Here is a 26995-nt window from a genome sequence, read left to right as displayed (position 1 = left end):
GATGGACCCTAGCATCCGGTAACTGTGATTCAGGTTATTCTTCCCAATGTGTATCACTTTGCATTTGTCCATATTAAATTTCATTTGCCACTTGGACGCCCAGTCTTCCAATTTCCTAAGGTCCGCCTGCAATTTTTCACAATCTGCATGCGTTTTAACAACTTTGAACAGTTTAGTGTCATCTGCAAATTTAATCACCTCATTCGTCGTTCCAATTTCCAGATCATTTATAAATAAATTAAATAGTACTGGTCCCAGTACAGACTCCTGCGGCACTCCTGTTTACTGAAGTCGAGGTAGGTGGGGGCTTCGAGCACAATTTGGGCCTGCCTGCTCCCTCCTCCATTTTGCTGCAGTGTTCGCTCAAAGCCGTGGGCAGCGGCTTCCAAGCACCTCCTGCGGCTGATCTGGAAGCGTTCCCTCTGATGTCGCAACGTCAGAGGGAACACTTCCAGGTCAGCCACAAGAGGCACATAGGATCCGTTGCCTGTGGCTTTGAGCAAATGCTGCAGCAAGACGGAGGAGGGAACTGGCAAGATGGTAAACACCCGGGGGCGGCAGAGGAAAACACCGCATCACCCTCGACCCTGGCCACACAAAATACTTGAATAAGTCTAATCCTCGACCATAGGATCATATAGCTAGAACCAGAAGCATTCCTCACCTTTGATCTTCTCTAGCTCTTTTGGATATATGGCGAAATTTGCACCCAGGAGAGAGGGATTACACCCATATTTCCAGAGCCCAAGGATCTCAGTCAAGAATTGGTTATTAGCTACTCTCCAAAAGCTTATATTGTCAAACACGATTAGCAGGGATAAATCCCTATTGTGTCTCGGATCATGCTCTCATTTGGTGCAAGATGGATGTGGGCATAGCAGGTGATGGACCATGCATGTGGAAATTCCCTCTGAAGCTTTATAAAGAGCCTGGTTTATGGAACACTTTCTTGGGAAGTGGCGAGACTTTCAGTCTAATAATGAGATTCACTTGGATGATACTGTATTATATTGGGATGCTGCAAAGGCGGTTTTGCACAGGGAAATCATTGCCTATAATAGTTTCCAGAAAAAGGCTTGGGACTGTGAAATTCTTTGGTAAGAAATAGAGAATGACCCGAGGAAAAAATTTGTCCCCGTCACCGCGACCCTTGTCCCTGTCACTGCCCTGTCACCACCACCACTGTCCCCATCCCCACAACCACTGTTGCCTCCCCATCCCCGCGACCACTGTCCCCGTTCCTTTCCCATCCTCGCGACTACTATCCCTGCAGCATCCATACAAGCCTCAGTACTGCAATATTTAGCTTATTCCTTCCTTATAAATCAAAGTTCTGGCTGCTGAACTAGAGAAAGAGATGTTCAGCTGGGAGGGCTTTGTTTATAAATTTTTATCAACACAACTAATATACTACTTTATCCTAAAGCAAAAAAAAAATAATAAATAGATATTTTTTTTCTACCTATGTTGTCTGATTTCTGCTTTCCTCATCTTCTCATTCAATTCCTTCCATCCACTGTCTGCCTTCTCTCTGCATCTTCCATTTGCTCTGTTACTGTGCCTCTCCCTTCACACCCTCCCCCCCCCCCAATTAGTCTGGCACCCATCTTCTTTCCTCCGCTTCTCCCATAGTCTGGCATCTCTGTCTTCTTCCCTTCCAGTGTCTTCTCCCCACTCTCTGTTCCCCATTTCCCTTCATGATCTTCTCCCCACTCTGTCTTCCCCATGTATTGTTTGAGTTACCTTATGTCCTCTTTTTAAAGGACATGTCCTCCTCTTGAACTTCTTCAGATATATCCTTTGTTTGTTTGTTTGTTTTTTAATTGTTAGGGAATTATCCTTTTATATGCTTGTGACCAAAACATTTACCCACATAATGAGAGAAGCCATTGCTGGCCTATTACTCAGTCTGGACAGACAGGAGTGCTAAAGAGAGAAAAAGACATTGTTAATCTCTTTGTATCCTTACTGGTTGAATCTGTGAAAGGAATTTTGTTCAAGTAGCACAACATTAAACATATGTCATGCAAAGACTTTCCACACGCATCTTAGAAGTCTGCCAAAATTGTTGAGGGATATTCACTTTTCTGATAAGTACGCTTGGGCTCAAACTCGGTCAAACTAAAATCTGGAAGTTTTTGAGCAGATTGTCTACGTACTGCTGTACTTAAATTAGTCATTGTTTTGTGTCTTTTAGCTGAAAGCCATTTACCCATATGCTATGCTATGATTAAATATTTCTTTAGCAAGGTAGCAACCATATTTATTTTTTTGTGTTCTCTGTTTTTGTCTCCGCAAAATAAATGAGCTTATAATCTAAAATTTAATTTTTTAAAAAAAGAAAACAAATCTGAAAACAATCTAAACTAACATTTTTTTTGCATACACGTCCCTAATATGCAGTACATGATTTTGGTCTCATAAAGAGTGTCTGACCAATATTTATGAGACAGTTTAAACTCCACACTTCAACATCTTAGTTGTAACTGCAGGCAATTTATTTACAGTACATATTTGAAATCAGAAGCTTGTTGCCGCAGGGCAAGAGCCTTTGAACTAGTAATTGCTGTTGTTAGGCAGTGAAGGTGACATTCTGAAGGAGGAGGTGTTTACAGTATAGCAGCAATGGAAATGTTTGGTTGAAGAACTGAAATTTGTGCATAGAGATAAAAAGAAGGTTCACCTTTAGGAGAAAAGGGAGAGAGAGACACCCCCACACCATGCTTTTGAGATGAGATGCAGAGCAAGGGAGGGACCAGAAGATGCACCCTGAAGGCTAGAGGGCAAGAAGATGGGTTTAGTTGGGTCCCAATAAAGATCACTCAAGGTCACTGAGGGCAGCCCTTGACTGGAGATAGAGGGTCCTTTGCACCTGTCAGGGATAGACTTATCAGAGCATAGATGATAAGGGGAAATGAAAGACTCAGGATTGGCTGAGAAGGAGGAAGAAGTCACATGAAAAGGAATGACCACTGGGAGTAAAGGTTACATACCAAGTAGGAGTGGTTGCAGTGACCTGCTGGACTATATTATGCACAATTCATTGCTCAGACGCTACAGCAGGAAGCAACAGAAGCATGGAAAGTCCTAAGGTTTAAGAATAGCTTCCATTGTGTGTAAAACGCTGAGATCCTGCTTCTGGTACAGGTGGTATAACAAATTATTTTATTAATAATAATACAGTATACCCCTGCAAATTTGTGGTTCGTGAATTGTGGACTCAGTCTTTCATGGTATTTTCCGACCGCCTGTTCCTGGTACTAACGTCAGGCCACACCAATCAGGAGCTGCTTTGATATACCAGATAGTGGTCAGAAAATATTAAGAATGATCCCACACCTGATTTTCAGCACCCACTGGCACCCCAGCTGCCCTCTCCTGCCTCCGATCTGCTCCTAAACCACATTCGAGGTTTTTCTAAATTTGCGGGTGTTCCTGGAACAGAACCCACATGAATTTTTGGGGGGAGTACTGTATTATAATAATGTTCATTTAACAGTAGATGGAGACAGAGAAAAATAGTCTCAAGAGCTTCGCTGTAGAATGTTTAGTATTTTTTCTGTCTCTAAGCAAATGGTGGATGGGTTGTACAACTTCTTGGTGCTTGTCTGGTAGCTCATCGCCTGGTTAATTCCAGGTGACAGTTGAGCAGGGGGTTATGCTGGTCATCTAAGCTCAGGTTATGGTATGAACTTTCTTACTGAGATTGGATGACACCCAGAGGTTTGGGGTCCTTCATCCCCCAGCTTGGTGATACTTGGAGGTGCTAGGTCACTCCCTCCCACTCCAGATCCTCTCCTGACCTTTGGGGTGACTTCAGAGTGTGAAATAAGGCAGTTTATTGGAACTTCTCTGTGTGGCAAGCTCCTGAAGAGCAAGTATATATTTACTCTTCCTGCTAGTTTTACTTTGCTGCTTGCTTGTGGACATGAAACTTCCACGCCACTGAGTAATTTAAGTGAGTTTTGAGTAGGGGTGCCAGGTTCAAATCCCACTGCTGTTCCTTGTGATCTTGGGCAAGTCACTTAACCTTCCATTACCTCAAACACAAAATTAGATTGTGAGCCCTCCAGGGAGAGAAATGTATTTATTTATTCAATTTTCTATACCATTCTCCCAAGGGAGCTCAGAATGGTTTACATGAATTTATTCAGGTACTCAAGCATTTTTTCCTGTTTGTCCTGGTGGGCTCACAATCTATCTAATGTACCAGGGGCAATAGGGGGATTGGGTGACTTGCCCAGGGTCACAGGGATCAGCATGGGTTTGAACCCACATCCTCAGGGTGCTGAGACTGTAGCTTTAACCACTGTGCCACACTCTCTCCGTAACTTGTGTATCTGAATGTAACTCACCTTGAGCTACTACTTAAAATAAATGTGAGCAAAATACAAAATTAAAATCATCAGGCCTGCTGTAGGATGTCTGTCACTTCCATTGGGTCTGATCTACAAAACAAAACTAGTTAACCAGCTTATAATTTCTACTGTAAACATAATAGAACACTTAAGGACTCAGCCTCACTGACTGGCTACAGTACTGAGTACTAATAGCCTTACAGTATCTGCAAATGTAAACAAGTGAGAATTTCCATGACAAAATACTTTTAAACCATTTAATTTTCTTTGGCAAAACTGCATAGAGCAGCAACATTATGCTCTGGGGAAGCTATCACCTCTGCAATTCAGCGACCCCTGTACCAGTTACTAACTGCACTAACTGGCCATCCATAAAACACTACATAGTCAGGCAGGGCTGCTTAATCATTATCTTGTCTCCACTGTTGTCAGGACTGAACCACATCCATTGTACATGAATATTATGTTTCAACAGAGGCAAAACATTTGCAAGAATAACAGGTCAGTTAAGTTTGTGAGTGGCAGCATGCAGAAATTTCAGTGGCGTATTCTGCATGGGTCTTCAAAGTAAACGTGTATTTCATATTTTAGAATGGCAAGGCACATAAACAGTGCATTTACAGCTGCTTCGATTCACACATAACTCCTGGCTAGTCTCTTAGCCTGGAGTTTCTAGAAGTAAATCAGAGGGAATAGTTCTTCCTCTCTGGATGAAAGTTATGTTTTGAAGGTTAGGTCCTTAATTATAGTTGCTCACGTATGTGCAGGCTTACAAAATCCACCCTTTATATGAATAAATGCTGCCACATACTGTACATGTGTAAGTTGCAGAAATCATGTATGTGTTGCACCACTTATACAAATAACCCCCTTTGTGATGTCACTTTTTTGTCACATTTTGATAGATGTTAATTTATTGAATGGCCTTTTCTGTTTTGCATATACAAGTTTCTTTGATGGTACTACATGCATTATTTTGCATATTTTTAAATGGATCTTTTTGAATATCCCTTTTTATATACTGTGACCAAAGTTGCGCGTGCTAATCTGTGCGTATTGTAGATTTGCGTGCACAACTTAATTGTTTAACAGGCAGTTATTGGCACTAATTAGAATTTACTTGCACAACTTTCTAAAAGTACTGTATTCTATAAAGTGATGCGTGTAAATTCTAATGTGCAGATCCCCAAAGGGGGCGTGGCCAGGGAAGAAGCAAAAATGGATTTCCTGTCCTATTAACCCTCTTTCTTCCTCCCCTCTTAAAGTCAATCAATTTGTACCTTTGCTTAATCTTTGTAAACCGCAGAGAACTTCACGGTATTGCGGTATATAAGCTGTTATTATTATTATTATTATATAAATGATAAATAGTTGTTGTAGTAGTAGTAAGATATCTGATTGTTGCAGGCTTAGCAGAAGTAGCAGGTCCAAAACTGTGCACAGTATTTCTTTCTTACGCTTTAATGCTATGCTAAACCTAACCACCCTTTCCAAGGTGTGCAGGGAATGAAGCACCCGCTCTCTACCTGCTAAGAAGGTCACATCATGATCTTAACAATACTCTCAGTCTCAACAGGCTGAACAGTGAAAGACATGGAGTTGCTCCTGAACCCAAGTGTTGCACAGGGAAATTCACAGTGCAGACCACTGGACTATTAGTCTGTCCAAAGCACTTGTGTTTCTTTTCATCACCGAGAACCTCTTATTACAGAGATTTGCAATATTTCATATTGTAATATTCAGGGCTCCTTTTACTAAGCCACGTTAGGGCTTTAACGCGCAGAATAGCGTGCACGACATTGACACGCGCACTAGACCTTAACGCCAGCATTGAGCTGGCGTTAGTTCTAGAAGCGTAGTGCACGGTAATTTCCTGCGTGCGCTAAAAACGCTAGCACACCTTAGTAAAAGGAGCCCTCAGTTAAGCAGGCAGAATGACATGCACAATTTATTTTTACTGAGAAATGAACATTCTGAGTGGTGATTGAAGGATGATGACGTCTTATGTTTGTCTTTGAACATCATCCCCTTTTATTCAGCTAGGCAGGAAAAATTGATCAAGCGGAGGAGGTGGAGATGGATAAACCACAATGACATCAACTTCAAAGTCTGCACTCAAGATAAAGCAGTCTCCAGATCACACATTTTATGAAGCAATATGTGGTAGCAACACTTTACAAGGAAATGCAGCTCAGTGAACTATAAAAGACCTTTTTTTAAATCAGGCTGACTCAACAATTGTTCAGGTTGAAACTTCCGACTCCCTCATTTCTTTTTATAACTAGCCTCTATGTCACTTGTTCACCTCTTGGATGACTTTAATATTCCATTGAATTCTTTGCTTAGCAATCTTGCCTAAGATTTCTTTGTATTTTTTACAGCTTGAGATTTTCCCAAAAAGCATCCCTTCCTACCCATCAGTCTGAGCATATCCTCAATCTAATTTTTATACTCAAAACTGGTGCTTCTCCTCTTTATCCATCCTCTCCCCCACCCCCCCCATCCTGGTCTGATCATTTTCTGGTTTCATTCTCTTGTGACTGCTTTCTCTCTCTCCTTCCTCCACTCCTCCACATATCCCTCTGCTTCAGTGGCATGTAGGGGGGCAGAATGCCTCAGGCACCGACTTGGCAGGGGTATTAGCACTTCCCCTCTCCCCCATCAATGGGACAGGTCTCTGAAAGGCATCACCCACTACTCATTCAAATCTTTGCCAGCAGCAAGCAGGCTGTCCTTTGCACTGCTCGCGCCGGCATCATCCCTCACTTTCACATCACTTCCTGTTTGTGGGACCAGGAAATGATGTCAGAAGGAAGGCTCAGACAGTTCAAGCAGGTATGACAGCCTGCTCACTGCTGGCGGCGATGTGAAAAGGTAGCAGAGGGCTGCAATGCTGGGTGTCAACATACCTCCCTACACTACTGCTCTGTTCCTTCTAAGCTATCCCGAAACATTTTCTCTCTCAACCTTGATTTGCCCAGCATATCTCAGATTGCTCATTGTATCTCCCTGATGCCGAAATTTTCATCCTGTCAACCTTTGTGTCCTCAGCTCTTGGTAGGCTTGATCTCCTTGTATGAGGTTCAAGTGCCAGGCTTGCACAAACACCATGCACTTTCTCTCCTTGCTTGGTGCAGGACCAGCCTGGCTGTCTGTAGAAGAGAAGTCAGGCTTATCAAGAGGCTTTACTGTCTCATGTTGGACCCATTGGCCCTCACTGCTGTATCCATTTCTTCCTCATCCTTTCATCAGCCAAATTATTAGCTAATTTTCTGACCTCCAAAATCTATCTTCACCACCAATCATGTCTGTTTTAGATCCTCCCTTAGTATCCCCCCTTTTTTCCCAGTTGTTTGACCAATCACCTGTTAGCTTTTGAACATGTGGACTCTATTTCTTGCCCTTCATTCTCATCATTTTGTAGTTAGCCTATGATCAACTGTTCATCATTATCTTTGCATAATCATTGTCAGAGTAAATGTATTTGAACACGTGGCCAATATGTTTAATAAATTACTGATATTTCTCAAGAATTCCACTGGCTTCTGCTATCTCACTGTACAGTATAGCTAAAAGCTTGATTTGCATTAATGCAATTTTGTTTGACTGCTATAGCTGCTGCTTAGAAAGATGAGGAACTACTAACTTAATTTTAATAAAGACTTAGAGAAGATATGGGAGAAAGGCATTCTGTGAGTCCTATTTAGTTCAGCTATTAACTGTCCTCAGTCAGCTAGGCTGAATCAATCCCTTTATTTCTTTGCTCATTGTTCTTTATGGACTCCTTGGAGAATGTAAAAAGTGAGTTTGCAAAGTGATGTAAAAACTATCTTGGAAAGTTGATGTATGCAATCTTTGAGTGGCTGGCTGTGTATATATTTTTGAGTGAGGTATGAAAACACTTTAAAATAATTACATATTGATCATGGGTTAACTTTTTATATCATTTCACGTCCACTGAGGGATCCGCAGATGTAAGCAGGCAAACGGCGTGACATGAACTGTAGAAGCCATGTGACCCAGCAGAATCATCAGGCAATTCGCCGAGACCGAGGGCAGGAGAGAAACCTGCCGACTCATCCGAACCAGAGTCTCAAATCGCGGAGGAGGAAGGAACGAACGGAGGCGAACCGTGTCCAGCACGGCCCCTATGAACTGAAGAGATTGAGAGGGGCACAACTGGGACTTTGGAAAATTCACTTCGAACCCCAGATGCTGAAGAAAGATGATAGTCTGTTGGGTCGCAAAGATAACCCCCTCCCTGGACGAGGCCTTGATCAGCCAATTGTCCAGGTAGGGAAAAACCTGAAGGCCCCGGGACCGCAGGGCTGCCGCAACCACAACTAAGCACTTCGTGAAGACTCGAGGGGACGAAGCTAATCCAAAGGGAAAGACCCAATATTGAAGGTGCAAGTCCCCCACCTGAAACCGCAGGAATTTGCGAAAGGCGGGATGCACCGGAACATGGGTGTAAGCCTCCTTCAAGTCGAGGGAGCACATCCAGTCCCCTTCGTCCAGAAGTGGGTACAGAACCGGGAGGGTGAGCATACGGAACTTCTCCCGGACAAGGTACTTGTTGAGCCGCCGGAGGTCCAGAATGGGGCGCAGGTCCCCGGTCTTTTTCGGGACCAAAAAGTAGCGGGAGTAGAACCCCCTGCCACGCTGCCCGGGAGGGACGTGTTCCACTGCCCGGAGGCGCAGCAATGCTCTGGCTTCCGACAGGAGAAGGGGGAGCTGCGACATGTTGGAAGGACACGCGCCGGGCGGACTTTCCGGAGGAACCTCCCTGATGTTGAGGGAATAACCCTCTGATACAACCCGAAGGACCCATGCGTCCGAAGTGAGAAGGGTCCAAGCATGATAGAAGGCGCGGAGACGACCCCCGATGGGAAGGGGGGTAGATGACAGTGCGGTGGGGGCCCGCCCTCAACCACTCAGGGTGTCAAAAAGACGGGGCGGGTTTAGACGCCCCCTGCGCCTGAGGCTTCTGCTGCTGCGCCCGAGACTGCTGAGGAGGCCTTCGCGGGGGTGGCCTAGAGAAAGCCGGCGTGGTCTTCTGAGGGTAACGCCTAGGCGGAGCCTGGTAGGTCTTAGGAGCCGACGGCTTCGCCTTAGGACGTACCAGAGACGCGAAAGACCGCTCGTGCTCTGAGAGGCGCTTTGTAGCCGCCTTGAGGGACTCATCAAAAAGCTCCGAGCCCACACAGGGCAGATTGGCCAGGCGCTCCTGCAGGTTAGGATCCATATCGACGATCCTATGCCACGCCAGCCGGCACATTGCAACAGCAAACGCGGACACCCTAGAGGTGAGCTCAAAGGCATCATAGGTGGCATGAAACAGAAACAGGCGGAGCTGGGAGAGGGACTCAACCAGTCTCCCAAATTCGTCCCGGTGAGAAGCAGGGAGGACCCCTTGGAAGGTCGGCAAGGCCTTTACCAGATGGCGGAGATATGATGTAAAGGTAAATGCGTAATTCAGAACCCGATTAGCCATCATGGAGTTCTGATAGAGTCTCCGTCCAAACTTATCCAGAGTGCGGCCCTCGTGGCCCGGCGGGACTGCAGCGGAAACTCTTGAAGGTTGAGTTTTCTTAAGGGAAGATTCCACCAACAATAATTGGTGGGATAACTGCGCCCGCTCAAACCCCTTACAGGGCACCGTGCGGTATTTGGATTCCATTTTGGAAGGAACAGCCGTCACGGCATAGGGGGATTCGAGGTTCTGCAAAAAAGCCTGACTCAGAACTGGATTCAAAGGAAGGCAGGGCGATTCCCTAGGCGGGGAAGGCAGATCCTGTTCTGCCAGGAACTCCTTAGAATATTGGGACCCCGCTAAAAGGTCCAGATCCAAGGCCCGTCCCATATCCTGAACAAACCTCGAAAACGAGGACTGACGCAGGCCGGACCGGTCCTCATCCGGGGTAGGAGAGTGAGAGCCCCGCGCTGCCGAAAAAGACGGCGAGGCCTCACGGGAGTATCGGGGTTCACGGCCCGCACCGGGGTCAGACCCCCACGAGGCAGCGCCCAGTGAACGCGCCGGGGTCAGGGACCTCCGAGCCCCTCGGGGAGGACCTCGGTGTCCAGGGCACCGAGACCTTCTGACGCCTCGGAGAGGAATCCTGGGACCCCCGTAGCGAGCCCTTCCGAGGGGGCGAACGAAGCAACCTCGGGTTTGAGAGTGAAAGCTCCGAGACCCAAAGCGCCTCGACGTCCCGGTCCCGCGGGGAGCGCCCCCGCCTCGGAGGGGAACCCCTGGAACGCTTTGAGTGCTTAGACTGGTGCTTCGAGCGAGGGCGGCCCGCAGGCGAAGAGTCCCGCGAGGCCCCGGAGGAAGACTCCGACGATGAGATCCGTCTAGTCCGGCGCACCCTGTCCCGGGGCACGCGGATGCTACGCTCAGGCTGGGCCGGGGCAGAGGTAGGGGCCGAGGCCGGAGCCGAGGCAGGCTATAGATGGGCCAAGGCGGTGGACAGCTCCAATGAAATAAGAGCCCGGAGCATGTCCTGAAAAACCGGGACCGCCATCATAGACGGCATGTCGGTAGCCGTAGTACACTCTACAGAGGGCGACCTCGGGAACGAGTATTCCCTGGGAGTAGAGTACTTGGAAGACCGGGCCGGGGTCGGGGTCGACCCACCAGGCCCCGCCGAGGACCCCGAGGATGGCTTCTTCGCAGGACCAGCTCCTGAGGAGGGAAGCGGGGACTTACCCTGGGAAGGCTTCGAGCCCGAGGATGAGGGCTTCGATGTCGAAGACAGGCGAGGCGGGGCCGCCGAGGCCGAGGTCAAGGCTGGGGCCGAAGCCGAGGCCGACGTTGAGGCCGGGCCCACCGAGGACTCAACAACAAACAACTCCGCCATGCGTGCACGACGTCGGCGGAGGGCCCGAGGTTGAAAAGTCACGCACCGGGGGCACGAATCCGTGGGGTGGTCAACACCCAAACACAAGAGGCACCACCGATGGGGGTCGGTGATCGACAACAGCCGATCACACTTGGTGCACTTTTTAAACCCCGACAAGGGCCAGGACATGAAACCAAAAAGAGACCGCGACCGATCGAGGCCACGTGGCCCACGGCAACCCGGGAGCCCCCGGAAGCCGAAAACACGGTCAACTTTTTTTTTTTTTAACAAAGGAAATAACTAGAGAAAAAAACACGCACAGCGACTCCGAAGAAAACAATAAAGCCGCGGTGCAAGAAGGCAGTCAACACGGAGAAACACTAGAACAGGGCTTCTGGCTCCGCGGAAACTACAGAACTGAGGACCACGAGGTGGGGATGCGCCCTCTAGTGGAGGGAGAAGGCATGCACATGCGTGGTGCAGCACAGCAAGCTTGAAACTTCCGCGTCGGGGCTCCGTAGGTGACGTCACCCACATGTGAGAATATGCTGCCTGCTTGTCCTGGGATAATAAAGTTATTATTATTATTTCGACCAAATTGCACGCAAAATTTCCATCTCTTGTATGTAATTTAACAGTTTAAAGATCACAATGCAAGGCTTCTTTGCTGGCACTCATTTTGGGCCTAATTTGTGTGCCTGTTCTATGCACAAAGGTCCTGCGAATGGCTGTAAGGCTAAAATCTCCACCAGCCATCATTCCATGAAACTGTGAAGCTCCATATTGGCTATACTTTCAGGTAGTCCAACCAGGCGAAGGTTTCCCCAGCGTGATCTGATTTCAAGATTATCGAGTTTATCTTATAAAGCTTGAACTTTATTTTGGAGCATCATTTGTACGGTGTTCATGCGTATAACATTGTCCTCCAGCGCTGATACTCATTGGCAGCATGCAAAAAATTCACTGGTAAGAGATTCCAAACGCCCATCAACAACATCTAATTTATCCATGATCGCTTGCAAGCATTGGTCCAAAGAGGATTTAATATCTCCTTTAATTTAGGCAACAATCTCTTGCACCCAGGCAGAGCTTACCGTAGTGCCTGCCGGCCCATCCCCATCGGCCATCTTAGACTCCGCATACATCCCTTTCTCCTTGTATTTTCGGGGGTGGGGGGAGGCTTCGCTGCCATAATCAGTGATCCAACACCGGATTCGGAAGCCCAAGGAACTGATCTTAGCAAGTAGGACACTCTTAGTTAAATTATAGCATATAATGCAGGTTAAATTCGCCGATATTGAGAGAGGGGTTCAGGAGCTCGAGGCACACATGCCCGCTCACTAGCTCAACATCACGTGACCTCTCTATTGGGACTAATTTTAATACATTTTTTTTCTAACTTTCGGACCAAAATCCCCTTCCAAGGTTAGGACAGGATACTGTAACAGCAGTATACTGTACTTACCTGAGGAAGGAAGTTTTGGCCTCTGAAAGCGAATTGAAAAATGGATTAGTCCAATAAAATGATATTTTCTTATTTTCCATGTTTTGTTTTATTTCTATTTGTTAATGTGTAAAGTGATGATTGTTATTTGTTAGTTTTTTTCAAATTTATATCTGCTATCTTTATATTTTGCACAGCATTAGACATATGTCACTGTTTCTGTGGTGTTACTCTGTATGCAGAGTCTGACTTTTTGGCGATTCAGTTTTTTTGTTTGCATATTTCTATTTTTAGTTTGCGAGTACTTATTCCATACTGGGTGAGGGTGTATATGTGTTTTGTGTGCATGAAAAGGGCATGGTTTTCTGTTAGCATTGACTGTGCAGGATTGATCTGTATTAATCTGGTTTGTTTAGTTTTACAATGGGTGTATTCATGTTCCAGTGCTCACTGCAGTGTTTAAGATGCTGCCTTTTCCTACTTGTGGATTTCTAAATTAAAAATAAATAAATTTTAAAAAATAAATAAATAAATAAATATAGCTCCCGGCGCTAAAAACTGCTATTGTGGTTTAATAAAAAGGATGGAGGGTATATTTGTCTATTTTTGTATGGTTGTTACTGAGGTGACAATGCATAGAGTCATCTGCCTTGACCTCTTTGAAAAAAACCCAGAATAGGAATGATAATTAACATTTTCTCAGCGTATAGTGTGCTTTGTGTTTTTTAATTTTATTGTTGGTAGATCATATTGACTTGGTCATTTTAAAGTAGCTCACAAGCTCAAAAAGTTTGGGCACCTCTGAGCTAGAGCGTTGAAACTGTGTATTTCTATTTTATCCCCCCTTTTACAAAACTGTGGAGCGTTTTTTAGCGCCAGCCGTGGTGGTAGCAGCTCTGAAGCTCAGAATTCTATGAGCGTCAGGGCTGTTACCACTGTGGCTAAAATCCACACTACAGTTTTGTAAAAGAGTGAGGGGTTAGTTTGTGATGACATATTCCATACTAGGCGAAGGTGTTTTCTGTGTTCTGTGTGTTCGAAAGACATGGTTTTCTGTTAGGATTGACGGTGTAGGATTGATCTGTGCTGGTCTGGCTTGTTTAGTTTTACAATGGATGTACTGATGTACTGCTCACTGCAGAATGTAAGATGCTGCCTTTTCCTAGGTACTCATGTGTGACGTGTGGCTTGTTACTAAAAATCATGTTTTTAGTACAGATGGGGGGGAGGGTGCCACAAAATGATGGGCCCCGGGTGTTACATATGCTACGTACGCCACTGTATGTAAAGATACCAGAAAGCTGGCGTAGCAAAAACGTTAAGTAAATTGTTATTCTTCTAAGTTTTGAGTATTTAACCTTCCCACAATCTCACGGGCACTCGTTTCAAGTTTATTGAGATTTTGATTTAAACGCAATATCAAATATTTTCAATGCGTATAACAAAAATAAATTTGGGGAAATAAATAAAACCATTTGAACAATAAACATACAAACATATCCATAGATGATTAAAATTACATAAGGAGTACAAGGATAAACTACATTTGTTTAAAAATGCGTTCTTCGCGCCTGCTCATAAATTTGTTGACTGGAAGGATCCAGCAATGTGGCCAGATGTCATTCAGGACAAAGACAGAGAAAGAATTGTGCAATTTGGATTAATGATGGAAGATGATTTAAAGCAAATGGCACAGTCTATGAGTAAAGATCTTGACGGACGTTCTTTTTATGAATATCTCCTCTTTGCCAAATCACCCAATGTACGTGAGAAGATTTTAAGGGACTGGCTTAGGTGGAGCATTAGCAGAAAAGTATGTGTGTATTCGGCCCATGGAAGAAGGGGGGGCGTCGGGGGGGGGGGGGGGGAAAGGGGTGCGTGGGGGGTCCAATAGGATTGCTCAGTAAGGGGCCCAGAAATTTCTGATGGCGGCCCTGTGCATGAGGGAGGGTGGGGGAAGTTGAGCTCAGACACTTTTGTATCAGGGCTAAGTTGTATATATATTTGCATTTTGTTGCTTGTTTTAGTTTATTTTATGTGTTTATTGTAATCTGCCTAGTTTTTAGGTAGGCTAGAAATATGCAATAAGTTGGGGGAGGAGAAGTGTTGAAGGGGGGATGAACTAAAAGGGGAATGAAAGGAGACGAGCAGAGGAATTTTTGAATCATTTTTTCAATTGCCTTAGTTGTTTTTTTTTTTTTAAACCAAACTATGTTACTGCAAATATTGGCAGTTAAAGTCAGCACTGCCTGTACATTTCCTCCTTGGAACTCGATGGATTGCTGAAACAAAAATCGCTGAAAACCAGTCATAGCTGTGGTGCATCATTAGTATATTCCTCAGGATCCTCCCTCCCAACAAAAAAAAAACCAACAACCAAAAACAAAATCTTTACAATTATACAACTCCCACGTACAAACTTTTCTGTCTAACAGGTTTTTTTTTGTGCAAGTGCACAACTCTTCCCAAGACTAGTATTCCGCTGAGGGAGCAGCAGACCTTTCCAGTTTGAAAAAAGCTACAAATTGCTATGCCAGAATTGGTCAATAGGGGGCTGGCTTTAACCTCTCAGGCCTCCATTCCACAACAAGAACCGCCCACAGCAAAGACGTCACCCTTCCTCCCTCTTCAAGTAGAGCTTTTCTACCGATCTGACCAATCTGATCTAAAACCGATTAACAGCTATGCGCAGCAGCAAATAGCAAAGGGAGGGCGGGACATTGCTTTCCCAGTAGCGAAGTAACAGTTCGGATGTCAAAATCTTACGGCTAGGATTTATAACGGGCGACGTTTGAGAGCGTAGGAGGAATACTAGAGCTTTAAGAAGTCTGGATAGTTCTTAAGTTGTTATTAATATACTTTCACTAAGGGATTAAGAATGATGCGCCTGCCGAGTTCAACGATGCTCCGGGAGCTGCTTCAGCCCACTCTGCGGCAACCAGCAGCCACTGTTCTGCGTAAGCCCAGCCGACTATTCGGAGTCTTAAAACAGCTCGGTAGCAATGCCTGCCCCACCGGCATCCATCTCCGTGCGGGCTGGGGACCTCCCGCCATCCTGCTGAAGTCTAGAGGGCTCTGTACCAAATCAGAAGGCGGCTTTCATGAGCTGGGCACGGGACATGACGCTGCCGCCAAAGCGGATACGGATAACAACAAGGAACCAGGGGACGCAGCCAGCGAGAAGTGAGTATCGGGGCGGAGGTCCATGTGGATAAATGGCGCGTAGGGGGGTGGGGGGGGAGGGGGGATTGGAGTCCGGTGTCGTTTTACGGGCACGCGGAGGCTGAGCAGCTGTCATCGCCACGTGACTGGCTCATCCTGTCTGTCTTTTGCGCTGCTCGTTGAGAAGGCGTGTGGTTGAGGTTGTCGCGAGGTGGGGAGGCGCGCATTTCCCTTTCCTCCTTGCTGCGTACGCTGCATTCTTTACCGCCGATACATCGTTGGGGTGGGGCACGCACGGGGGTTCCCTGGATCTGGAAGCAATAAAATGTTATTTCCCATCAGCACCGTGCTTTAAAAAAGTGACTCCATAACTTAATGGTTTGCTTTAACCAATCTGTGTCTGGAGGAAGTTCCCTGTGAGAGGAGGGGAAACCTTTGAGACCCAGTGTTCTGAAAGTTATTTTTGTGTCTAGAAAAGGAACCACGTGGCATTGTCTAGAAACGTTTAAGACGGGGTAATATAAAATGAAGAAAACTTTCGAGCTATGAGATGCATTCATTCTGCATGAGTCAGACTATCTGGCATGGCATTGAGAGTTTACTGCCACCCATACCAGTCTCTTTGAATGTTTGATCCTAGATATTTAGAGGTCTATCTTTGAGATTTTGTCTTCATATTTCAGAAATACTTTTAGAAGAAAAGTACTATGTGTATCCCATTGACAAAGGTGATGAAAATAAGTTTACTAAAAGCCTATGTGTTGACTGTGGTGAGAAAGATCTAATAGTTACTTTAAAAAGCCAGGAGTTTGGGGTGATAAGTTACTTCTGTCAAATTTTTTTGAAACTACCTCTTGTTCTTTCCTTCAGTGTCTCTTTCTTATAATATTGTAGTTCGATCCCTCTTTTTCTTTTGTACAAATTTGTCTGTGTGGTTAATTATTCCCCCAAATATGTCTTAACTTGATTGTTTTTATGGATTAATGTACACCATCTAGAAGCCTAATTAGGAGGTATAATACATTTTTAAATAAACTTGAAACTTGATATCAATAATGCCAAGCACAATGCACTCTATTCATGACTATAACATGCACATTGTTTTATGGTCTAAAGGAATTCAGAACAATGTTACATACTGCTCTTTAAGAGAACAGTTTGTTCCAAGAAAGTCGTAAAAGGGAAACATTTTTTTGTTCATTATACACCATTTCATTTTATGAGAAATGAACCTTGGTACACTTCTGTCAAAATTGAAAGACGTAGGTGACACCTAAGACACCTAATAGAGTAGACAGTAGGGTTTTTTTTAAACATATTTTTGGTTCCTGCATAAATGAAACCCTTCCACCCCCTTCCTAAATTATGTGTCCACTAGTGACTACTGACAACTACGTATGTCACAAACTGTTAGTGGCCAACTGCCGGAGAAGGTAAAGCACAAGGTATTAAACAGAAGTCTCATTTTAACGCCTGCAGACCTCACATATTCCAAAGATCCACTCACTCCATGGATCCTCATCTTGCCCCCTTCCCATGGATCTAGCAGATTGGTAGCTGTATTTGCAGGAGAGGGTAAGTACAAGTAGGATTTGTGAGGTCCACAGAAGTTAAAATGAGGATCTGTGGGATCCATTAGGTTTGTGGAAGTTAAAATGAGGATCCGCGGGGTGAGTGAGAGTTTAAAATGAGGATCCTTATAGACCCAAAGCCATGACTGCTTTCTTTTTAAGGCTGTGTGCTTTAGAGCATTGGGGTCCATGAGATTTTCGTTTTACCCTCTCCTGCTAACATGCTAGGGGTTAAGTGCCATTTTTAAGCATGGTATAATATAAATGAAATACAATATATAGAACCACCAAAATATACCAAAATGACACTGGAGGTAATATTCTGAGGCTTGTTCTCGTTTATAAATAGATAAAGAAAAAAAGAGAAAAGAATTACCTCCAGTGTCATTTTGGTATATTTTGGTGGTTCTATATATATCAGTTTTTTTTTACTTTTATAATATAAATGGAAGACATAAATGATTAAAGTTAATGATCCATCGATTGGCTTTCACGAACAGCATTTCCTTTCTCTGATCCCCTGACGAAGCAAAGTGTGAAACAGGTCCCGTTGGGATCAGGACCCTTCAGTTAAGTCAAGCTGTTCTTCAATTTTTCATTTATAGTCAATATTGTAAAGGAGGTTTTTTTCTGTGACCAATGATTGCCGTGACCCTACATATTAGGCATTTGTAACAACACTAGCCATTAAGAGGGTATCTGAGGTCTTTTTCCCTCCTATTCAAACAAATTTCTTCAGCAAAAAGTATTCATAGTCAGCAGTAATTTAGATATTCATAGTCCGAAGTAATTTAGACATTTATTGCAAAAACATTCACATTTGTTTGACATTGAAATACAAGTTGTTTATAATTTTTTCTCTCCACTTTTTTGTTGTTTACTCAGTGTAGAACAGGTGGGCCTCCACGGGGTCACATGAACATCAGCACTATACTGAAGGGGCCACACATACAAAATGTCCTCGTTTCCCCCTCCAACACGCACACTCGCTTACACACTCACACTCTCTCTCTCTTATATGTCCACATATGGCAGCTTTCATTTCATTTCTCTTCTTTCCTATCTCCCTTCACCCCCTCTATGACCTCTCAAATCTCTCTATTGACATAAAAATATCAAGAATTGAAGCATACATATTTAGGGTCATCTCTACATTAAATACAAAATCTCAAAATGAATAGCAATAAAAAAGAGAAGGGACAGAAAGATGCTTCCACACCTGACTAACCAGTAGCTTTTATTCATAGGGGAACATGACAAAATCACAAATATTAGAAGACCCAGCATGGCCAGTGTTTTGGTACTCCACAGGTTGATGTTGATCTGAGTTTTTGGTTTGATTATATATTCAATTATTGCAGCGCCGGACTAACCCTTAAAGGGGGAGGAGCCAGCGCGGCACACGCGGTGCCGAAGAGAGGAGAAGAGGAGCAGTGAGGAGAACCAGGCTCGGGGAAGCGGCGAGAGTTCGCTCCGCCACCCCCCCCCCCCCGCGTCAGAGGCAGCGCCGGACTAACCCTTAAAGGGGGAGGAGCCAGCGCGGCACACGTGGTGCCGAAGAGAGGAGAAGAGGAGCAGTGAGGAGAACCAGGCTCGGGGAAGCGGCGAGAGTTCGCTCCCCCCCCCCCGCGTCAGAGGCAGTGCCGGACTAGCCCTTAAAGGGGGAGGAGCCAACGGCACCCAGCTGTTTGGCGCCCGGCGAAGGCGCGCGGCAAAGGCGCTCGCCTTAGCGAGAGCGCCTTTGCAAAGGGCCTCAAGAAGGACCAAGTTACTACACCCAGGAACACCAGGGAAAGACTGAAAGGTACGGAAGAAGCAGGCGCAGAAGGAACGACACACACAAACAACGGTAAGGTAAGGTAGAGCAAAGGCAGTACACACAAGAAGAAGGCAAGAAGCAGGCACACAAAGAACAAACACAAACAAAGTATAGTAAGGTAGAGCGAAGGCAGCACACACAAGAAGAAAGCGCTGAAGAAAGCAGGCACACAAGGAGCACGTAATCTTAAGTGTTATCTTAAAGTAGGAACGACTATGGAAGCAGAGGGAAACCAGAAGATGAGCTTTCCAGTGTTCTGCACCGACTGTCATATGTATGACTACCTCCCCTCGGGGAGACAGTCGTATGTATGCGGTTGGTGTCAGGAACTGGAAAGCTTGAAGAAGGAAGTCAAGCGACTAGAGGACAAGATACAGGAACTAGAAGGACTTTACATCACGGAAGACCAAGTCTGGACAGCTGAAGATTTCACGAGCGAGAGACACATCGAGGAGGAAGTCAGGGAACTTGAGAAATTCATTGAAGAAGCATACAAGAAGAGGGTGGAAGAGAACGAGCTTCAGATGATAGAAGAAGCTACACCTACATCGAAGGGAGAACAAGAAGCAGAAGACCTCAAAGAAGACACCCACAAAGAGAACTTGACCAGTCGATGCCCAGAAGAAGAGAGAGCGAAGCACACCGAGGACATTGACCTGAGACCGAAGCGAACATTGAAGAAGGGAAAATCAGCGATCCTAGTGGGGGACTCGATCCTGAGGCATGTGGACAGCCACATAGCAGGAGGGAGGGAGGACCGACTGGTGACCTGCCTCCCAGGAGCGAGAACCAAGGACATCGTGGACAAAATTGGAAAGATTCTGGAAGGTGCGGAGACGGAAGAGACCGCAGTAATGATCCACATTGGGATGAATGATGTCAGCAGGAGAGACTACAAAAGAAGTTCGCTGATAGAACAGTTCAAGATTCTGGGAAGGAAGCTGAAGATGAGGACCCAGAAGATAGCATTCTCAGAGATCCTACCGGTACCGAGGGCAGATGTGAAAAGGCAGGATGAACTACAATCAATAAATGCGTGGATGAGGAGATGGTGTGGGGAAGAAGGATTCCACTTCGTGAGGAACTGGGCGACATTCTGGGGCAAGAGCAAGCTCTACAGGAGAGATGGATTGCACCTGAGCACATCGGGAACTAGACTTCTAGCAAACAATGTCAAGAGAGGAATAGAACAGGCTTTAAACTAAGAAGGGGAAAGCCGACAGTCGACCAAGCGTCGATGTTTCGGAAAAAGGTATCCCATGAAGATAATGAGGGGAAAAAAGGCTGGGAAGAAACAAGGGACAAATTACAGGAGTCGACTAACCAAGAAGAGGAGGTTAGAAAGATTGTAGCCAAAGAGAAGAATCTAAAGACCGAAGCACAGGGAAAGGAATTAAAGGCAACAAAATTCCAGGAGCTAAATTGCATATATACTAATGCAAGGAGCCTAAGAAACAAAATGGGGGAATTAGAAGCCATGATCATTGCGGAGGACATAGACATCATTGGAATCTCTGAAACATGGTGGAATGAGGAAAGCAAATGGGATACAGCACTGCCGGGGTACAAGCTCTATCGCCAGGACAGGTCAGGACAGAAAGGCGGTGGAATAGCACTATACATAAAAGAATGCATACAATCGACAAGAATGGACACAGCGGAGACGGCCAACAAGCTAGAATCACTATGGGTTAAAATACCAGGAAGGAAAGGGCCTGAAATAAAGATAGGCCTATACTATCGTCCACTCGGACAAACCGGAGATATCGATGAAGAAATGGAAGCCGAGATGAAGCGAGAATGCAAAGACGGTAACACGGTTATTATGGGAGACTTCAACTACCCTGGGATAGACTGGAGTCTTGGAAGCTCAAGATGCGCTAGGGAGACAGAATTTCTGGAGGCAGTACAAGATTGCTTCATGGAACAGCTTGTTAGAGAACCGACAAGAGGAAATGCCACTCTGGATCTAATCCTAAATGGGCTAAGGGGACCTGCAAAGGAAGTGGAAGTTGTGGGACCTTTGGGAAACAGCGATCATAATATGATCAAGTTCAAGATGGAAGTAGGAATACTGAAAGGAAAAAGAACCATAGCGACAACTTTTAACTTCAGGAAGGGAAACTACGAAGCAATGAGGGGAATGGTAAAGAAGAAACTTAGGAACACTTCCCAAAAATGGCAGACGGTAGAACATGCCTGATCCTTTTTCAAGGACACGGTGAGCGAGGCGCAAAATCTATATATCCCCAGATTCAGAAAAGGGTGCAACAAGAGTCGAATAAAAGACCCGGCGTGGATAACTAAAATAGTGAAGGAAGCGATAAGCAATAAGAAAAATTCATTCAGAAAATGGAAAAGGGACAAAACTGAGGTAAACTGGAGAGAGCACAGGAAGTATCAAAAAGAATGTCACCGTGTGGTTCGAAAAGCCAAAAGAGAGTATGAAGAGAGACTAGCCAGGGAAGCACGAAATTTCAAACCGTTCTTTAGATATGTTAAAGGGAAACAGACGGCTAGGGAGGAGGTGGGACCGCTGGATGACGAAGACAGGAAGGGAGCGGTGAAGGAAGAGAAAGAGGTCGCAGAAAGGCTTAACATGTTCTTTTCGTCTGTATTTACAAGTGAAGACACAACCAACATACCGGAACCTGAACAAATCTTCAATGGCAATCAAGCACAAAAGTTAACATCCATAGAAGTGAGCCTTGATGATGTGCGCAGACAGATAGAAAAACTAAAAACTGACAAATCCCCGGGTCCGGATGGAATCCATCCAAGGGTGCTGAAGGAACTAAAGGAGGAAATAGCGGAATTACTACAGCAAATTTGCAACCTCTCTCTGAAAACAGGTGTGATTCCGGAGGATTGGAAGATAGCCAACGTTACGCCCATCTTTAAAAAGGGATCAAGAGGAGACCCGGGAAACTACAGACCGGTGAGTCTGACCTCTGTTCCGGGGAAAATGGCGGAAGCACTAATAAAAGAAAAAATTGATGAACATTTTGAAAAACACGAACTTCTGATAACCAGCCAACATGGTTTCTGCAGGGGGAGATCGTGTCTGACCAACTTATTGCACTTCTTCGAGGGAATTAACAAACAGATGGACAAAGGAGACCCCATAGACATCATATACCTAGATTTCCAGAAAGCCTTTGACAAGGTGCCTCATGAACGCCTACTCCGGAAACTGAAGAACCATGGGGTGGACGGAGACGTGCATAGATGGATCAGAAACTGGTTAGCGGGTAGGAAACAGAGGGTAGGGGTGAAGGGACACTACTCAGACAGGAGGAAGATCACGAGTGGTGTTCCGCAGGGCTCAGTGCTCGGGCCGCTGCTATTTAATATATTCATAAATGATCTAGAAACAGGAACAAAGAGTGAGATAATAAAATTTGCGGACGACACCAAACTATTTAGTGGAGCTCGGACAAAGGAGGACTGTGAAAAATTGAAAAGGGACTTGGACAAATTGGGGGAATGGGCAGAGAGATGGCAGATGAAGTTCAATGTTGAGGTGTAAAGTATTGCATGTGGGAATCAGAAACCCAAGGCACAGCTATACGATGGGAGGGATGTTATTGAATGAGAGTACCCAAGAAAGGGACTTGGGGGTAATGGTGGACATGACAATGAAGCCGACGGCACAGTGCGCAGCGGCCGCTAAGAGAGCGAATAGAATGCTGGGTATAATCAAGAAGGGTATTATAACAAGAACGAAATAAGTTATCCTGCCGCTGTACCGGGCAATGGTGCGTCCGCATCTTGAGTACTGCATCCAGTATTGGTCACCATACCTTAAGAAGGATATGGTGTTACTCGAGAGAGTTCAGAGGAGAGCGACACGACTGATTAAGGGGATGGAAAGCCTTTCATACGCTGAGAGATTGGAGAAACTGGGTCTCTTTTCCCTGGAGAAGAGAAGACTTAGAGGGGATATGATAGAGACTTACAAGATCATGAAGGGCATAGAGAGAGTAGAGAGGGACAGATTCTTCAAACTTTCAGAAAATAAAAAAACAAGAGGGCATTCGGAAAAGTTGAAAGGGGACAGATACAAAACGAATGCTAGGAAGTTCTTCTTTACCCAACGTGTGGTGGACACCTGGAATGCGCTTCCAGAGGATGTTATAGGGCAGCGAACGGTACTGGGGTTTAAGAAAGGATTGGACAATTTCCTGCTGGAAAAGGGGATAGAGGGGTATAGATAAAAGATTACTGCACAGGTCCTGGACCTGATGGGCCGCCGCGTGAGCGGACTGCTGGGCGCGATGGACCTCAGGTCTGACCCAGTGGAGGCATTTCTTATGTTCTTATATTGGGATTTCAAGTTTTTTTTCTTGTTCTCATGATTCTGTTGCAGGAGATAATGATAGCTATTTTCAGTACTACCTCCTTCTCCCTGCTCTCTGCTGCCCCAAGTCAGTTATTTCTTCTGCAATCGAGCCTGCACGAGCAACTTTGATCTGCTCGGTCATCTTCTTTGTTTTTCTTTCTTTCTGTGCTGTTTTTGCAGGATTTTGTGTTCCTGTTCAGCTCCAGTGGCTGCCTAGCCTGCGTGAGAGGAGCAGACTTCGATCTACAGCTGACAGGTGGATCCTGCATACCTGCTCTGCCAGCTTGCTTGAACTGTGGAGCTCAGGGGGTTCCCCTGCTGTTGCCTCACTCCTTGACTTGATCAGGAGTGCTAGCACAATTGCATTTCTTTGGAGCGCACACGCTGTCAGCTGTACTTTCCTTCCCCTTCTTCATGGTGTTTGGATTCTGGTCCTGGGGGTTGAGGCTCAGTCCGGCTGTGGCCCGACTGGCAGCTGAAATCAGAAGAGGCAGTGGTCGTCTCTTAATTCCAGCTACCCTGAGAGGAACTGTGGCAGGCTGCAGCACATCTTCCCAGCATCTGGTCTGTGAGTAGGTCTGTCACAGTCCACAGGGCAGTTCGGGGAGGGGGGTTTGAAATTTATTCTGTACAACTCTTTAAAAAAAAAAATAAATTTACAAATAATACAGAACAAGGATCAACAAAACCCCTGTCTCCCCTCCCCTCTAACAAATATTCCCTCCACTATCGAGACAACTGAAAAAGCCAAATTACTACAAAATGCTTCATAGAAAAATCTAGCATAATACCTCAGTCACGCATAGAACACAAATGCTAATCCATAATAGCTGACCAAAAATGATAAAAAATAAATGAAACCAAAATCCCAAGAAGCCACACCTTGTGTGCAGTACGAAACACCTATATAGACATAGAGGGGCATAATCAAAATAAACGTCTTAAGTCCGATTTGGACGAATGGTGCTAAAGGGCCAAAGTTGGCAGTGGCAAATTATCCATTCTCGAAAAATATGTCTAGAATTTTTTTTATTCAAAAATTGTCTATCTGGACGTCCAGGCCATTGATCATCCAGACCACTAGTACGTCTATCTTTATACCACATTTTTGACCAAAAATTTGTGTTGAGTCCCAAACGCTCAGAATAAGACCATTTGGGGAATGGGAGGGGCCAACATTGTGATGGACTGGCCACCCAGACATGGCAAGAGAGCAGTGGGGCACCTTATGGGGCACTGCTGTGAAATTCACAAAAAGGGTGCAAAAAATATTTGATAATGCCTTCTATCTGGTGGGCTATCTGCGGATCTCTCAACAGGCTGTCATTAAGAAGCCAATAGGTTGTCCCTGCCTCTCTTCCACTCTGGATCAGGCTGAACCATACTGGGGCATGGTCTGACCATGTAATAGATTCAATTGTAGCCCTCTCTACCTGACTCCTTAATCTCTTGTCCATATAAAGAAGGTCTATCCTGGAATAGGATTCATGCACCGTAGAATAAAAAGGGAGCCCCCGATCTTCTGAATGGACAGAAACATGTCAATGACATTCAATGTATCCAAGAAAGTTTTGAGACACACCCTTTCCTTTCTTAGGGGCCAACTATCCCCTCCAATGGTGCTCCAAGGTTAAATTTAAGTCATCCCTCATAGACTACTGGTAAAAATATCAGAACCTGCCTCCACAAGTCTGAATATGTTCTACCTCATGTAGATAAGATATGGTTAAATGTTGGAGTAGTTTGGGACAAATTTAGAAGTTGCTCGTGATCCTACAATATCCTCATAATGCAGCTGGCTATTCATAACAATGTGATAATGTGATTAGAAACTGTTACTTAATGTTGGTTGGATAATAAATAGCTTTTCTTTAAAGCTGTTAAGACAACAACAGTTTTATTATTATTTGAAATGTAGTTTAGTGATAAATAGGCAGTTGAAAACCAAGTTGATATCGCATTTTAGGATAAAAACTAAGATAGAAGCAGTGCTGAAGTATGACTGCCATTGATGAACTGTCTAGTTTACATCTTTTCCAACCAGTAACCGTTTTTAAGTTGAATTTATATATAACTCTGATCCTAATATTCTTCCCACCTTCTTCACCTCCTTAAGGTCCCTCTTGCATCCCTTTCCATCCATCCATCCCACTGTTCCTTCTCCACCACCATATCCAACATTTCTCCCTCTCATCTCTCTCTTCCCCATTCATCTCTACCTTACACCTTTCCCACCACCATGCCCAATCGTTCTCGCTCTCTCTCTATGCCCAACAATTCTCCTCTTCATTTCCCCATCTGCGCTATCTCTCCTTCCCTCTCATCCAGACACCCAGTTCTTCTTTTCTGTTCCCTCCCTCGCCTCAGCATCTCGTTTCCTTACTCCCTCCATTCTTGAATCCTATGGCCCAAGTTCATGAGCCTTCTTTCTATTTTTCCATCCTATGGCCCAAGTTCATGAGTCCTCCCTCCATTCTTCCATCCTATGGCCCAAGTCTCCTCCCTCCCTCCATTTTATGTCCCAGGTTTGTGCTTCCCTCCTGTGGGTGTTTATCTTCTGCCAGCTCCCTCCTTCCAGTCACTGTTGCTTCTCTTCACAAAGCCGTGGACAGTGGCTTCTAAGCGTGGACTGCAGCTCACCAGGAAGCCTGCCTTCTGACATTGGAGGAAGCAGCTTTATGAAGAGAAGCAACTGGCTGAAGGAGGAGGAAGCTGGCCCGAAGAAAGTAAATACCCGCACAAACTTCGAACACAGAATGGAGGGAGGGAGAGGGGCGAGTTGGGATGAGGGAGGGAGAGGACCCCCCCCCCATTTGTAAGTACGAGTCCGACTTAAGTCGAACATTCATAAGACAGGGACTTCCTGTACTTACACATTGACAAAAAAGCTGCTTTGAAAGAGGCAGCTCATCTGACCACGTTCAAGGTCTTGGAAATTTAGCAGCATGTAAGAATGCTATACCGATGAATAGACTTGGGGATTTACATATGTATATGAAGTTTTGTGATGAATAGGAACTAAAAAAAGAAAAGACACAGATGCAATGAACATGATCTGGTGAGTCAAGAAGCCTTCTAAGAATGTTTCGTCCACTTTTTTGATGTTGCTACAAGTGAGGCATTAGTCACAATGAAAAAGACGGACAATTTCTAATCATGCAGAGGCAAGAAGTTCGTCATGGCAACATGGCTGGCATTGACAGCGTACTTGCAGAGGAGGAAAAATGATTTAGTAAGTTTACAGTCAAAGTAGAGGCAGAAAATGTAATTGTCAGTTATATACAGCAAACAACTACTTCGCTCCCTCCGACTAGTGGAATATCTGATTTCCAAGAATATTGCTGAAGTTGACTGAAAGTTGCTCAAATTCAGATGCTGATTTTGAAGTCAGCAAAATACCTTGTTCAGTTCTCAGTCAAAATGGCCAAAGGTGAACATTCTTGTACATCCTGAAGTT

The 26995-nt window shown here is 45.0% G+C and overlaps 1 protein-coding gene across 3 annotated transcripts in view; it reads left to right on the top strand.

Annotated features, from left to right (window-relative positions):
* Positions 1 to 15293: 15293 nt before the first annotated feature.
* Positions 15294 to 26995, top strand: part of GLS (glutaminase) — a 281149-nt gene continuing 269447 nt past the window's right edge. For all 3 annotated transcript variants that reach the window (XM_033944403.1, XM_033944405.1, XM_033944404.1), the window contains exon 1: positions 15294 to 15827. In XM_033944403.1, the coding sequence (XP_033800294.1) occupies positions 15523 to 15827 (305 nt within the window). In that variant the 5' untranslated portion in view covers positions 15294 to 15522. The remainder of the gene's footprint in view (positions 15828 to 26995) is intronic.

The sequence above is a fragment of the Geotrypetes seraphini genome, chromosome 5 (assembly GCF_902459505.1).
Source record: "Geotrypetes seraphini chromosome 5, aGeoSer1.1, whole genome shotgun sequence".
Taxonomy (NCBI): domain Eukaryota; kingdom Metazoa; phylum Chordata; class Amphibia; order Gymnophiona; family Dermophiidae; genus Geotrypetes; species Geotrypetes seraphini.
This window is presented reverse-complemented; position numbering and strand designations above follow the sequence as displayed.